A 16,439-nucleotide genomic window follows, 5' to 3' on the forward strand; every position below is an offset into this window, starting at 1 on the left:
AACTCCAACACATGACTAGTAGGAGTTCCTAAATAAAGAACTGAGAAAAAATAAAAGGAAGAAAATAATAGAAAAATACATTTTCTTAAAAACAACAACAAAAAGCCATGGGAGAAAAATGGAACATTGCCTGCACATATACACAACACACTTAGACAGATGCTAGCAATATTTCAGAACTCTAAGAAACGGAAGCTGTTAGTTTTACTGTTGCTCCTTTTAGGTAATATGTCTCTTTTTTCCTCTGGATGCATTTAACATTTTATTTTTCATTTTTCTTATTTTACTATTTATTTATCAACACTTTTTTATTTTGTCTTGAATTGGAATAATACTATTTAATTCCAAGATGTGATTCTTTGTATCTATCCTCCTTGAGAATTATCATCTTTGAAAGTAGGGATTATTGCCGGGCGCGGTGGCTCAAGCCTGTAATCCCAGCACTTTGGGAGGCCGAGGCGGGTGGATCACGAGGTCGAGAGATCGAGACCAACCTGGTCAACATGGTGAAACCCCGTCTCTACTAAAAATACAAAAAATTAGCTGGGCATGGTGGTGCGTGCCTATAATCCCAGCTACTCAGGAGGCTGAGGCAGGAGAATTGCCTGAACCCAGGAGGCGGAGGTTGCGGTGAGCCGAGATCGCGCCATTGCACTCCAGCCTGGGTAACAAGAGCGAAACTCCGTCTCAAAAAAAAAGAAAAAGAAAGTAGGGATTATTTTCAGTTTTATGTACTGCCATATCTTAAACATTCAGAGAAGCACCTGACATAGCAGAAAACCAGTAAATATGTGTGGAAGAATGCATAAAGTGAAAAATTCAAAAGCTTCAAAAGAAGGTAAGAAAAAGGCAACAAGTTTGCAATCACAGATAGCATAGGCAAAAATATACAATGAAGTCGTATCTTTACATTGTTAAAAGTGGTAATAAACCTGGATTCTACACACCCAAAGAAACTGACCATTAATTTTTGAAAGCAAAATAAAAATATTTTCAACTATGCAAACAAAGATTGAGAATATCTAGCATCCAAAAGTTTTTTTGACAACTATTTAAGTGTATATTCCAGGAAATTAAAAAATTAGCCCAAAAATTGGAAGAAGAGTTAGGATTCAAAGGACACAAATGAATAAAGAAACCATTATCATTAAATATTTGAATTGTCTTCTTTCTTCCATCATTTTACTTAAAGACAGCTATTTGTTTTACTATTACTCCTTTTTAGGTGGTGCGTCTTTTATCCTCCGAATGCTTCTAAGACTTTGTTTTTCCTTTGTTTTAAATTTCAGTAATTGTACTATTTATTCCAAGGGGGTAGTTTCTTTGTATTTATCCTACTTGGAAATTATGTTTCATCTTTGACTATTGAGGTCTATTGAGGTTGATTTTTTAAAAACAATTTGGAACCTTTTTAACCATTATCACCTTTTTAAATTTTTGTTTAAAATTATACTTTAAGTTCTGGGGTACATGTGCAGAACGTGCAGTATTTTTACATAGGTATAGATGTGCCATGATGGTTTGCTGCATTCATCACCCTCTCACCTACATTAGGTATTTCTCCTAATGCCTAACCACTGTCTCTTTACCTCATTGCTTCTGCTCCAATCCCTCTCTTCTCTCCTTTTAAGATATGATACAAATTTTCTATCTTTTCACTATGTATCACGTATTTCTTGAGCTCCTTTCCTGTTTTCTCATTTTTTTCTTCTCTGTGCTTTAATTTGGATATTACCTATGGAACTGTCTCATTTCACTAATGGTCTCATCTGCTATTCATCCACTGAATTTTTAAATTGTATATATTGAATTTTTTAAACTCCAGAATGTACACTTGGTACTTCATTATACATGCGATGTTTCTTTTCACATAACCTGTTTAAGTATTTTGTTATTGGATTATATTTATAGGTATTTTGACAGCTCTATTAAATTTAACATTTGGATTATATATAAGCAAGCTATTATTGTCCTTTTTTGTCACTTGTCATTCATATGACCCTATTTACATGCTTAACCAACTTTTTAATTTGACTACGTGTAGCAGAAACCTACTTTTGCAGAAGTGCGTTAATATAAATTTTAAAAAAGATTTGAAAGAAATATAAAAAAGGATAATGTTTAGCTAAATAACAAATTTATGGGAGATATATATTTTAAATTTGTAATTACTTAAAATAATTTTATATAAAACTGTGGAATAAAAAAACTAAAACTTCATCAATAAATGTATCATCAAAATAATCTTATATTCAAAACAAAATTTATTGTGTTTAAGAAAAGAAGCTTTCATAACAGTCTTTCAACATAAAGAAATGTTCAAAATGGTACCTTTCCTCAAACCTTAAAATAAATTTTAGAATTACAATTTTATATGGACAACACTCACTAAACCAGCTAACTCTCATTTTCAAGATATTCTATTTCAAGAAGTATTTCTGAGGATAACTAAATTTTTAATGCTGTAATAAACTAAATCTTATACTACTTAGGCAGTATTATCTAAAAATAACCATTTCAAGCAAAGTAATGTATTTCAAATAAACAAAGCTTAATGTGCAAATTAAAAACAACAAAAAGGTACCTCATGCTGTTTAAATTTCTCTTTCCACATTTTCTCTTCTCTAGAGAGTTCATCATTCATCTTGTCCTGTTCTTGCTGAACATATGATAATAATAAACATGGCTATACTCAAATATCAAATATATCATGTTAATTATATATGATTCTCATAAATATATTTGTAAACAATAGTTAAAGATGATAACACACCCAATGGCTTTTGATTTTTAGTACTGGAATAACAACTTTAATCTCAAACTGAAGTGTCACATAAATAATACCTAAAGTTTCCATTCTGAGAACATAAAGATGTTTGCAAACTGAGAAAGTTGCTATATTCATTTGAGTATGTTTATTTACAGCATATAATTTATTGGCTTGGAATACTGTTGGGCAGGGGAAAAAATTACAATAATGTTTGTAGAATGAGTTTTGTATACAATTGTTTTCTCACCACGTCATACCATTTAACTCACATTAATCAGTTCAGTAAGCAATGGTTTTCCTTCAATAACTCTTTATCAACACATCTGATAAGACTCCTCAGAATAAGTAAAGATCAGTAAAATACAACCCCCTTCTTCAAAAACTCTTCTGATCATGTGAAAACACTAGCATAAATTTACACATTACCCCAAATTCAGCAGAAAAATTACACTACAAGAGAAAAAATATGAAAAATCGTAAGTATGATAATTAGATCATGAAAGGCTTCATGAAGAAAATTGTATTTGAAATGACTATGTTTTCAATAAAAGAAACATTTTCAGCACTTCCTAAGCATTTTGAGCTAGAAAAATAATTTCAGCTCTATTTTTATAAAAGTCTTCAGTTTAAATAGGATTAGAATTGGATGAGAAATGAAAAAATTGATATAGTATAAATAACCACTCTTTAAGAGGGCTATCATACACAGCCTTTAAAAAGCCAATCAAAGAACAGCTAAAGAGAAATATAAGAATGATCTCATGATTATTCTTTTGTTTTGTTTTTGGGATAGGAGAAAATTGAACATGCTTATAAACAATAAAAAAGGAGAAGATGATGGGGTGTCTCGGCATATTGAAAAAGCAAGGGTAGGTTGAAAAATGATAAAAATATAAAGTAGAAGAGGAAAAGCTAAACTTTGGCAGAAGGAAGAAACCTTTCTTACTGAGATAGGAGGGAAGGCAATTAATAATTAAAAAGAAGATGAGTATGGATATTGATACTAAATGGCTGTAGAATTAAAAGGAAGAAAAAGTTTGCCAAAGTTTAAGGCAAAAAAAAATGTTATGTGATTATTTGATAATAATGAGGGAGGAGGAATTGGGTATAATTCTTATGAGATTTATGATTGCTATTTTGGAAAATGGAGAGGCAGCTAATAAAGAATCCAGGAAAGAACTACTGAAAGAAAGTAAATTATATATTTAGAGTCAATCATAAAATTGTGGACTAGTCCCACTGGAAACTTTTAAGCTCCAAGGCGTAATAAAGGACATATTTAGTAAATCATTATAGCTAACAATATTGCATTTTCTTAAATCATAATTTTATCATAAATTGCTAATGTGTTTCAACAAATAAGCTATAATTCTTTGAGGGTGAGATTCGGTATTAGATCTCTTTTGCATCATCTAAGCACACAGCTGAATGCTTTCCCCTTAAGGTAGTCAGAAAATTTTGATTGTAAAACAAATAAAAATGACAACCCTAGTGAACAGGATTGAAATCAGATGTTTTCTAAATCTGAAAATACTACTAACACTCAATAGCAATTATGTATTTTAACACAAACCAGCAAATACTTTTCCAATAATCATTATATTCAATCCTATTTTGGAATATTTTTTAAAAGCTTTGGATTTCAGAAATGACTATGTCATTCTGGTCTATGGGAAAGAAAACATAACTGAAAGAAAAGACATCTTACTATTAGAAATAGTCATGGTATAACTGGTTCTACAATATTACAATTTCTTTTAATGTGTTTATTTTTTTCACACGGTAAAGAAATGAAATGTACTCAACATACAGGACTAAAAAACACTGAACAAGCTAATGTTCTTTATATGCAACACTCAAAACCAGCAAGTTCTGAATAACGTATATTTAATCATGAAAGACAGAGATGTCAGTCATGCCTGTTATCCAGATATTCTGGATATTTTCCAAATATTCTGATGACCTGCACGTAGGGTCCTAAAATTCACCAGATTCTCAGTATTGATATACCACTACAATGACATGATTGTGTGGACCTCCCAGGGGGAAAAAAAAAACAAAAACACATGCAACAGAAATAAAACAGCACAAAATTTCCAGTTGGAGAAAGTAGCTTAATTATGAAGGTGGGGCACAGACTGTCACCTAAATGGCTGAACTACTTTTAAATATGTTTTACATAATATGTCATATGCCAGACCACACAGCATATGACACACTATGGAAAAAACATCCTCAATAATTTTTCATTGTTTTTTCCAATATTTAGAATGGCATAAAGAAAAACAACAGTTTATATTATAAATTTCAGACTATCCAGGATGACCCTTGAAACTTCATAGGCTCCACTGCTCCCCAAGATTAAAAGTATGTCTGAACTTCGAATGAATTTCAATAAAAACTAATAAAGGAGTTATATTAAATACTGTTAATTTACAGTCAATTTCATCCTCTATCAGAAAGTAATTAAAAGCTATACTATTAAGCTCAATCTACACCACAATCCAAATATCAATATTCTTCAGAGGTAGCTACTGATTTTTAAAATGTATGAAAAACAAGAGCTAAATACCTTCTGAATGTTCTCTAATTTCTTCTTTTCAACTTTAAATTGTTCCATCCAGCAATGTCTCTTTTCTTCTTCTTCCTGAAACTGTTTTTCTTCTCTATCCCGCTGAGCTTTAAGAGTTTCTTTCTCTTTATCTTCTAGTTCCTTCTGTTTCTCTTGCCAAGCCTCAAAAGACTGTCTACATTGTTCTTCCACTTCACAGTATCCAAAATTTATATCAGCATCATCTGCATTCATGAAGAAAAATAACATCATTATTTGTAAGATCAAAACTGTCAAACTAATTCAATTTAAAGTACAAAAATAATTTTAAAGGGAAAAAGTAATGTCAACATATTCCTAAAATGATAATATGCAGCAATAAAATACTTTGTTTAATATACGTGGAAATTCTACTGAAGTAAATAAAGTCACATAACTTTCCTTAAAATATTCCACAAATCTTAATATGAAAATAAAATTTGTGAGTGCGTGTGTGTGTGTGTGTGTGTGTGTGTGTCATTAAGAAATAGTTAAGAGACAGTGAAGAGATACTAAATAAAATCAGGGACAGGCATATCTATTGCAGTCAGCTAACGTGGAAAAAATTACTTAAATCAAGTTAATTTAGAAGGCATAGAGGCCTATGATGGTATGTAACTGAATAAGTATAGCAAAGGCACAATAATTTTAAAATATTGTAATTGTTTTTCTAAATATCAAAAGAACAAAAAATAACTGTCCAATTTTTTTAGATAACTATAATCAATCACATAAAAATTAAAGAACATATCATTGAGCAATTTAATCTACCTGTTAAAACATGTTCATCCATAGGCAAGTCATCAGAACCAGGCTCAGGAATAAAATCAGGACTGGCACAATTGGTTTTACTTCTAATAAATTCTTCTTTTTCTATTTCAGATAATATCTAGGAGATTAAATGAGTACCAATGATTAAAGAAAACCAAAATAGAGAGTAAATCTGACATTTTAACAATACATTAAATATTTCTATGTATATACTAAGAATTTTAATTTACTCCAGACTTCTCTCAAATAAAAATCTGTACCACATTGATAATTATTCTCTTTACAATGAATAAAAAATTTTTCCCACACAAGCATAAGTAATTCTTACGTTTTTCAGAACTCTAAGTCTTAATATTATTGAATATTATTCTACAATATTCAATTAAACGGTTTGATAAGCACTTTACAATGTTTCTACTAATGTTTTCCTTTTAATATATTTCTATTTTTCTGACTGTAGTGACTGTTCACATATACAAACTTTTTATATATTCCATATGATAAAAAAGAGAACTATAACCTAAATTATATGTACATCATTTATATCAATACTTTTCCATAATTTTATTTTCACCATATTTTAGTTGGAAAGACACAAGATAGTAACAGAAAGTAACAGTACAATAATTCCAAGAAAGTAACAGTACAATAATTTAAAATTAATATTTCAAATTTGTGTTACCAAAATACATTCAAAAGAGTAAAACATTTTAAAAAATGAGATATGTAAGCAATTTTCAAATTACATTAAACATGTTAGGAAGGAGGGATACAGTTAGATAAAAGGAGAGAAAGTTGGATAAAATGAGAGGTAAAAATCAATCTAAAAAGTGAATCTCTACAAGAGCCTTTCTCTTAAATACATTTGTGGGGTTTTAACTTAATAAAATAATAGGCTCTCCTTTACTCCTATGTTTTAAGTAAGTTTTTCTTGTATTTGTTTCTAAAAACTAGTATATGATATTCTAAATTTAAATATTCTACAGAGTAAAGTCTCTGCTGGAACATAGTACAGTCTTAAGAAGGAGTACATTAGAGTATATTCATTATTTTCCTCAGAATTTTTAGAAAACAAAAATTGTATAATATAGTTCTACTGTTTTATCTACAAGCACATTAAATTGCCAGTTATAAATGGCTCCTTAAGTCACCACTTTCAATATTCTTGAAGACTGAAATATGAGTGTTTTTATATTATATGCCAGAGAAAAACATAAAACCAAAGATGATTTGCTTAAAAATAATTAATTTTTAATATTTAAATCAATGAACTTAAAATCAGCAAAGCATCATCCTAAGAGTGAACATTTCTAATTGTGATAGTGAATACTTTAAGTCAACTATTGAATATATACCTTCATTAAGTGCTGTGAAACTTCTTCATATTCAGTTGATAGTCCTGTCCTTAAATGCATATGATTATTAGAAACTGCTCCATAACTACAGCCTAGAGAAAAAAATTATAACTTCAAATATTAAAGTACAATACCACATGTCAAAATCTCAAACCATTTCATAATTTTTAATCTCAAATTCTATCAGGGTATATTGTTGATCAGTAAGGGAAACTCAAAACAACAGAAAAATAATAAAGAATAAACAGTAAAGGAAATCTGTTATATTTACTCTAAAAATAAAAGTAATAAATTTCTAAAGCACTTTCACTCTTTATCACTTCCCATAATCTAGTGCCTTTAGTTTATTTCCCAGGCATAAAGAATCATGCTTTGCTTGACAGTGTAATGACACCTTGATTAGAAATCAACAAAAATTCAACTCTATCTGCCGCAAACCAGCAATATGACTTTGCACAAGGTATTGAAAACAGTTTAATAAAAATATAAATTTAAAAATTGTAACTATTACCATTTAAGTGAAATTATATTTCTTATTTTATGATTTATTGAATTTTATAATTTTTTAATTAACTGTGCAGATGTAATTATGTTTATTTTCTTTCATTCAATTAATATGTTATAACATGGTGACGTTTCCTAATAGTAAACTAACTTTACAGAGGACCATTCTGCTGGCTGATTATTCACACCTATTTTGTCAGATATTATAGATTTTCTTTTTCCTCAAACACCTATTCACTACCTTTCTGGCATGCTTTCCTGTGTGAGAGGTCAAAAAGAAAAAAAATGACATCATCTAGATTCCTTTGCAGATAGGTTTCTGAGAGTGATTTAGTTTATGTTCATAAATATATTTACATAAACTTTATTTTCATAAAATATTATGTCTAAAGAGAGGCAGGTGATGATATTTTTATGTCTATGGCCCAGAATGTGGTAGAAGGAGCTCTGAGTTGGGAGACAGGAATGTATAGCAGAGGATTAATGTCTCTGAACTTCTTAAGAGCAGCTTCTAATGCAGCCCAGTTTTACAATATATGCGTGGGGTTTGTTCTACACCTTAGATGTTTAGACTAGAGACTGTTTCTTCATTTTCACTAATAATTTGGATATTTATTGTAGCAGATAGTCCCCAAAGATGTTCCTTCCAAAGAGGCATACTTGGTATACATACCCTGTATAGTTCCCTCCCACATAGAACATAGGCTGACACTGTGTGACCATCAGGATGTGGCAGAAATGATGCATGATGTCTGAGAAGAGATCATGAGAAGCCCTACAAGGTTCCACCTTGGTCTCTTGGTAGTTTGCAGTAGAACACTCCTCAGAATCTAGGTAACATGACCTGAGGAGCGAAAGCCAAAGAAAGAGGCTACATACAGGTGTCACCACTTGAAAGCCACATCTGAATTCTCCAGCCAACAAGTGGCATCAAAGGCCAGCCATTTTAATGAGCTATTCTGAATTTCTAATCCAGTCAAGCCTTCAGATGACTACAGACTTAATCAACATCTGACTATAAATGCATGAAAAATCCAAGTAAGAACCGTTCAGGTGAGCCCAGTGTACCGACAGGAACCAAAATTATAATAATATATTATTTTAACTTTCTAACTTTGTTTCATAGCAGTAAATATTCAGAACATCTCTCCTTATAAAAAATAAACAAAAAACCTTACTGTCTAGAGTAGCTAGCGTCTGTTTTCTCCAACTGAGAACTCCAATCAATACATCTATATTCATAACACAGCAATAAATATTCAGAACATCTCTCCTTATAAAAATAAACAAAAACAATTACTGCCTCAAGTAGCTAGAATGTCTGTTTTCTACAACTGAGAACCCCAATGAATACATCTATATTCATAAATGAAACTAGCTTCTAGTTTCTTTTGTCTGTGCTCTGCTTGTACAATTGTGATCCGAAATATAAAGCTTTTAGAAATAAAGTATTTTTGCTCCTTAATGGGTTTTAAGAATCCAGTTGCAAAATCTTTCCTAGTTTAGCAATATTTGAGAAATCTCTTTCCACCTCGTTGCCATATTATTGATTTAATTTTTTTCAATTTTTCAAATAATTTTGATAATTTGTTTCCTTGAAAAATTATTTATTAATTTTAATTTCATTTAATCTATCATCCTGTGTAACAAATAATGTAAGAAATATTTTAAATTAATAGTTCATATAATAATGAATACATACATAATTAAATTATTACACAGGATAATTTAAATTTCAATAAATTCAAATATAATAAATAAATATTAGCAATAATGTAGTAAACTTATAAAAAATTTAATTAAAAATTACTGTTTTAATTTAATAATTCAATAAATTAAAATAATTAATTTTAATTTATAATTTAAAAATAATTAATTCTACTAAAATAAATTTAATAATTTTAAATAATTAACCATTTAAATTTTCTGAGAAAATCATTTTTTTCATTGTGACTATAATCAAATCTCTTGTATAAAGTCTAATCTATTTGATCTTGTTAGAGATCAAATTAGATTGGAGTCATACACAAGATCTCATAATTTTCTAAACCACTGCTAAAACTGTAGTTGTATCCCAATTGATGTAACTAATTTCTACAATTGTGTTTCCTTTGAATTTTTTCATAATTAGGCTATAAATAGGCTGTATCACTGTCAATGCATTTATATATTAATTGTTTAAACTTTAAATTAAAAAAATAAACAAATCATGTCATTAACAGTCCTCAGAATTCAATCACAGATAATCACTGTCAAAATATATAGTAAATCTTTACATAGCAATTCATGCTGACGTTTGCGACAAAAATCTTGGAGCCACCTTCCTCTCTTCATTTTGCACCAGTCCTCCAATATATCCTTTTGTTTCTTTTCACCTTAAAATAGTTTCCTGAATATGACCATATTTTTTCATGTCTACTCAAACCACTCTCATCTCTAATCATATTATTGCAATCGTCTTGTAGTAGCTTGACTGCCTCAAGGCATATTCCCTACACAGTCAACAGAATGATTGTTTCCAAAGAAGTCGGATACTATCATTGCTTACTCAAAATTGCTTATGTACTGAAAATAGAATCCAAAGTCCACAAAACAGTTTAGAAGAGCCCTATTAATCCCTTGTTTTCTCAGATACGTGTACTTAATGTAATTCAAACATATTAAGCCCACTCAGTGGGCCTTTATACTTCCCTCTTTCCAGAATACAGGCTTCCTAGATACCATGTGGTTCAGCTTTACATTTATTAAGTCATTGCTCAGATACCACCTTGACATAAAGACCTTCCCTGATTATTTAAAATAGTAAACTCCAGTCTCTATCTCCTTACATTTTTTTCCCTTCATAGCAGTTATCACTATTGAAATATTCCATATTTGTTTATTATCTTTCTCCCCACACTGGAACATTAAAACAGAGAAGCAGAACCTTTGCTTGTTTTGTTCACTGCCGTATTCTCAATGACTATAACACATTCTATCACAAAAAAATATTTGTTGAATGAATATGAATATCTACATTTTAATTTGTACTAATATTTACATAAATGCCATTTAATTTAAAAATAACATATCATGAATATTTTTGTCATTAAATATTTACCTAAGTCATTTTTAAAAATAGGTTTATTATTCAACAAAACATGGTCTTGTTGAACATTTAGGTTACTGACATTTCCCAATATAAACCAAGCCAAGATTAATTCTAATTAAATCTTTGATCTTTCTATTAGTCTTAGAATAATTCCAAGAAGCAAATTTGCAGTTTAAGCAAAATACTTTTGGGCCTTTCATACAAATGATTATATTTTTTTCCAAAAAGATACATATATGGATACTGCTAGAAGAGTCTCATGATTAGTTTTATATTCTTTTTTCTTTTTTGAGGCGGAGTTTCACTCTTGTTACCCAGGCTGGTGTGCAATGGCGTGATCTTGGCTCACTGCAACCTCCGCCTCCTGGGTTCAGGCAATTCTCCTGCCTCAGCCTCCTGAGTAGCTGGGATTACAGGCACGCGCCACCATGCCCAGCTAATTTTTTGTATTTTTAGTAGAGACGGGGTTTCACCATGTTGACCAGGTTGGTCTCGATCTCTCGACCTTGTGATCCACCCACCACGGCCTCCCAAAGTGCTGGGATTACAGGCTGGAGCCACCGCACCCAGCTAGTTTTATATTCTTTAGTGTAAAGTAATAGGATGTCTGGTATTAATTAGGACTGGAGAAATAAAAAATTGATGGTATTTACTGAAGACATAAGAAATATAGTAAAAATTTTTTTGATTTTTTTCATAAATAGGCTGTATATAGGCTGAACTATGTATAGAATGAACTAAACCCAACTCTATGAACTAAACCCATCAGTCCAATACACTAATACACTATAGATATTATATTAGAAATATACTAAATGCATACACATGTGCACAGTAAGAGATAAGAATTTTAAGCAATTTCGTTTTCTAAATTATAATTTGTTTATACTTACAGAAAGCTTATCTGTCAGATAGATGAAAACAGTACTTACTTAAAATATCAGTGTCTTCCAAGTCCTGAAGAATGAGCTCTTCAACAGTTTTACTCCTGTTCTTTATAATGTTAATACAATGAAGAACTGACTCTGGTAATTTAACTGAATTCTAAAAAATTGAATAATAAAAGAAACTGTAAAAGTGTTTATTATCAAAATTACGTGTCAAATATTTAACCCTTTATTCCACATCAAAAATTTGACCAAAACATATAAATGAAGTCAAAGGGTTCCATATAAAGAACATATTTCAAACAAACATATTTGGCTAAAGTTTGCTTTTAATTTTCAGGTGGTTGTGCATTTCTAGAAAACCCTAAGAAAACAAATGAAAGAGTTACCTACACATCAATTTCGTTAACTTTACTAGAGGCAGTTTATTTTTGAGTGTCCTCAATAGTTGCATACATTTTTAGAATAATTCCAACTTCAAATAAATATTATCAAATATTAATCAAAACTGCAAGATTATTTTTCAAAACATTTAATGTAAAACTAATACCAGATATAATCATTTATTACATTCAAAACTGGCTTTGTGATTATCATACACAAATTTAGTCACATTTGTGAGCTGTTACAAAATATCTACCAATATAGCCTATGTAAATCAATTTGTAAATTTTCTAAATAACTAAATATATTGATATTTAGCAAAATGTGAAAATAAATTCCTTCCTCCATAAATACCATGATTAGTTAGAAAATATAATGCAAATAAATAATATTGATAACAACAAAATACTTGAAGCATCTAGAAATGATTTTAATAATAATCTTAAAGCTACATATATTTACATGACTATAAAATTCCATTGAGGGACCTCAAGCATGGCATGAATGAAACAAAATGAATGTTTCTGTATAGAACATGATATGCACCCGCTTTTATCTAACTAAAAACAAATTGTTTCTGCCATACTCGGTTTTCATGTGTTTAATAGGATTTTCAGCCAGTTTATTTTCTCTATCCTAATGAAATTCAGTGTTTAGTTTTGAGAATAAACATCAGAAAACAATGAGAAAAAATACCTTTCTCTTAGTACTACAGAAAAGCACATAAAATTATATGTCACAAAATGAGTCCTGATACAGTAGTGTATTAAAAATATTGACAAAAATATCAATTCTACTTTTATGACATCTGTCCTGCACTGAAATTTCTATTTCTGGTTTAATTAAGAAGTCTTTTAAGCTACCTGGATTATACAGATTATTATGTCCTGTGAAATATAATTCATAATCTCCATATCCTTAGTTAATAATTTATTCCCCTGGTTATAATATTTACATTGATTCTGAGCAACATAAATAATTGTGAGCTATCTTAATTGAAAGAAAAGGGCTTTAAAATTTTCTCTTTCCTTTAATATAAAGAGGTACAATAAAATATAATAAAATCCATTGTTCTGAGGGATTTCATATTCAAATAAAGAATTTCAGATTTTTTTCTCATTTAAATTAACTGGATAAAAGACATAATAATGTAACAAAATTAATTTTTCTAAAGCAATAGGTAGGTTTAGAGCAATCCTAAAAAAATACAGTGAAATTATTGTATGAACTCTTTAAAAAAATGTTTTGTTTTTTTTTAAAAAAAGCTTAGCTTAAAGCCGGGCGCGGTGGCTCAAGCCTGTAATCCCAGCAATTTGGGAGGCCGAGGCGGGTGGATCACGAGGTCGAGAAATCGAGACCATCCTGGTCAACATGGTGAAACCCCGTCTCTACTAAAAATACAAAAAAGTAGCTGGGCATGGTGGCGCGTGCCTGTAATCCCAGCTACTTAGGAGGCTGAGGCAGAATTGCCTGAGCCCAGGAGGCAGAGGTTGCGGTGAGCCGAGATCGCGCCATTGCACTCCAGCCTGGGTAACAAGAGTGAAACTCCGTCTCAAAAAAAAAAAAAAAAAAAGCTTACCTAAGATTTTAAAATGGTAAAACAATGTGAAGAAATTTGATTCATTCAATATTTTAAAATATACAACAGTAGGAAAATAATGAACACAGAAACAGAAAAAATAGCCTTGGACAGATTATATGCACAATAACTATCCATAGACATACGACAAATCAATTGAAAAAAGGCAGATTATTAAACAAGAGACACTGGAAATATTAGCTCAGTATGTGCAGAAGATTTTCAAATTAGTTCTATATTTCATAAATTTCTGAGAATAAATTCCAGCTGGATTAAGGATATTGGTATAAATGAAGAAATCTATGAATAAACTGTGTAAGCATATAAACATTGGTAAAAATAACCAAATAAAAGGATAATTTGTTTTATTCCAGAAAGTAACCATTTTGATAGGTCAAAAGATATCATATACATTTTCTTTCCAAGTAATCTGATCATGTTAAAATGTTCATAATTAAGTAAAAACAAAAATCAAAATACAAATATGTATATATTATAATCCCAATTTTACAAAGATACACATCTAGCAACGTGGAATTATAGGTGACTATATATATTCAATATAATTTACATTTACATCAATTGTTTATAAAAATGCTTCTAAAAAATGAGAAGTATACAAAAACATCCTAAGAAAAGTAGTATTTCTCTTGAAAACCCTACTCCTGTTAAAAAGGTTCAAAAGTGTAATACTTACTGCGTCACTATCATCGCTCTGGGTTTCTGATTTTGAATCACTCTCAATGTCCTCATTTTCCAAGGAGGAAATGCTGAGTTTATCCAATTCAGCTTCTATTTCTGCTTTGAGCTTTGCATCATCGTCATCCATTATTCTTTATAATAAAACACAGAACCGCTTAAAAATGAAGAGGCTCATATGTCACTAAAAATTATGTTCTCTAATTTGTCATACCAATCCAACATATTTATGTAAACATGTTTTAAAAAACTTTTATAACATCTTATTATGGTTACACCAAACATTGTTTTATCTCTTCACTCATTCTTTTTAAAATTTGACTATGAAGTGATCAACTGTAATAGTACCCTAATACTCTTATTGATTTATATATTTATATAATTGCACCATATATAATACACATCAAAATTGTTTAATAAGATTTTTTTGTTATTTATTTCAGTACACATATTTCAGTATGCATGTATGCATGAATTGCAGTGTAATATGTGTTTTGTTAATGTTCTGTTTGTTGTTTTTCACTGTTGGTCTTAGTCCCCCCAAAAATTTGAAAAAGTATTAGTCAGGGCAAAACGTTATCCAGCAATGGAACTGTAAGAGCAATTCGAAAGCTCTGTTACAAGGAAAGTTAGATTATTTTATTTCTATGCCTACAATGCAAAATGCACAGGTATATTAAACGTTATGTAGAAAGACAGGCAGAATAGTATGGTGGAGGTGAGTCATTCCCTTTATATGACTCTGTTCATTCACTGGCTCATTAGATCGTCCCTGTCCAATTACATTTTTGAACATTTATGCAAGTTTAAGTTTTCTAGTACCAACATTTTAAAAAGAGAAACAAGTGAAATTAATTTTAATAATATATTTTATTTATCCCAATACATCCAAAATATTTCAACGTGTAATCATAAAATTTATTAATATCAATGCAAAAAGTTTATGTTCTTTGCACACGAATTCTTAGAAATTTGTTGTGTATATTACACCTGCAGCACATCTCAATTAGGATTAGCTGCATTTCAAGTTTTCAATAGCCACCTGTACTCAGCGGTTACTGTATATGACGTGCAGCCATGGATGGATCTCACAGCCATGGATGGATAGGCTACATTAAAGTGCTTTAAGTTGATAACGAATCACTTGGAGTTGACTAAAGCTGTCAAAAGTAGGAAAGCTTAAGAAACTCCACCCTCAAACCCTTGTAAAGAAATGGGAGAGAAATCTACTTTATCTTTATAAGGGCATGTACATTATTTATTACAAAAAAAAAGAAAGAAAGAAAGAAGGAAGGAAGGAAGAAGGAAGAAGGAAGGAAGGAAGGAAGGGAGGAAGGAAGGAAGGAAGGGAGAAAGGATGGAAAGGAGGGAGACAAGAAGGGAAGGAAGGAAGGAAAAGAATGTCCATTGGTTTGTGGGGCACGGTGAGTGAGTAACCACAGAATGCTCCCACAGAGCCAAGACAGCTCCTTTAGGTTTTGAGTGAGCTCCCCAAATCTCCGGAATCGAAGGGAGCCGAGAGCTTCGCAGAGTCGCGCGGCCTTCCCCGAAACCGCGGCCTCTCCCTTTCCCCGGAAGCCTGACCCTGGCAGAGAGGGTCCCGGCTCGGCCCGAGTTCCCACAGCTGCTTCACCTCCCCCGGTACGAATCCGGTGTGAGGCCCCCAGCTCACCACCCGAGCAGCAGGATTCCTCGGCCTGGCTGTGAGACAGCGCCCACAGCCTCGAAACACAGCAGTATCCATGGCAACAGCCACGCCCAAGGAAGAGAGACCGGTTTTTTTCCTTACAGGTGCTCCGAAAGGACAAA

General features: G+C 31.0%; 1 protein-coding gene across 9 annotated transcripts in view; it reads right to left on the minus strand.

The window, feature by feature from the left end:
- Positions 1 to 16,384, minus strand: part of LRRIQ1 (leucine rich repeats and IQ motif containing 1) — a 211,797-nt gene extending 195,413 nt beyond the window's left edge. For 8 of the 9 annotated variants that reach the window (XR_012518399.1, XM_074402468.1, XM_074402469.1 and 5 more), the window contains exons 1-7: positions 16,303 to 16,384; positions 14,629 to 14,764; positions 12,014 to 12,125; positions 7,487 to 7,578; positions 6,132 to 6,249; positions 5,343 to 5,566; positions 2,585 to 2,659 (exon numbers count right to left, since the gene is read on the minus strand). Coding sequence is in view for 8 of the 9 variants with exons in the window: in XM_074402468.1 (XP_074258569.1) it covers positions 2,585 to 2,659; positions 5,343 to 5,566; positions 6,132 to 6,249; positions 7,487 to 7,578; positions 12,014 to 12,125; positions 14,629 to 14,760 (753 nt within the window). In the remaining variant the exon portion in view is untranslated. Of the gene's footprint in view, positions 1 to 2,584; positions 2,660 to 5,342; positions 5,567 to 6,131; positions 6,250 to 7,486; positions 7,579 to 8,663; positions 8,835 to 12,013; positions 12,126 to 14,628; positions 14,765 to 16,302 lie in introns of those variants that run through there. The other variant, XM_074402472.1, reaches the window with a different exon arrangement.
- Positions 16,385 to 16,439: the final 55 nt, after the last annotated feature.

Source organism: Saimiri boliviensis, chromosome 7 (assembly GCF_048565385.1).
Source record: "Saimiri boliviensis isolate mSaiBol1 chromosome 7, mSaiBol1.pri, whole genome shotgun sequence".
Classification (NCBI taxonomy): Eukaryota; Metazoa; Chordata; class Mammalia; order Primates; family Cebidae; genus Saimiri; species Saimiri boliviensis.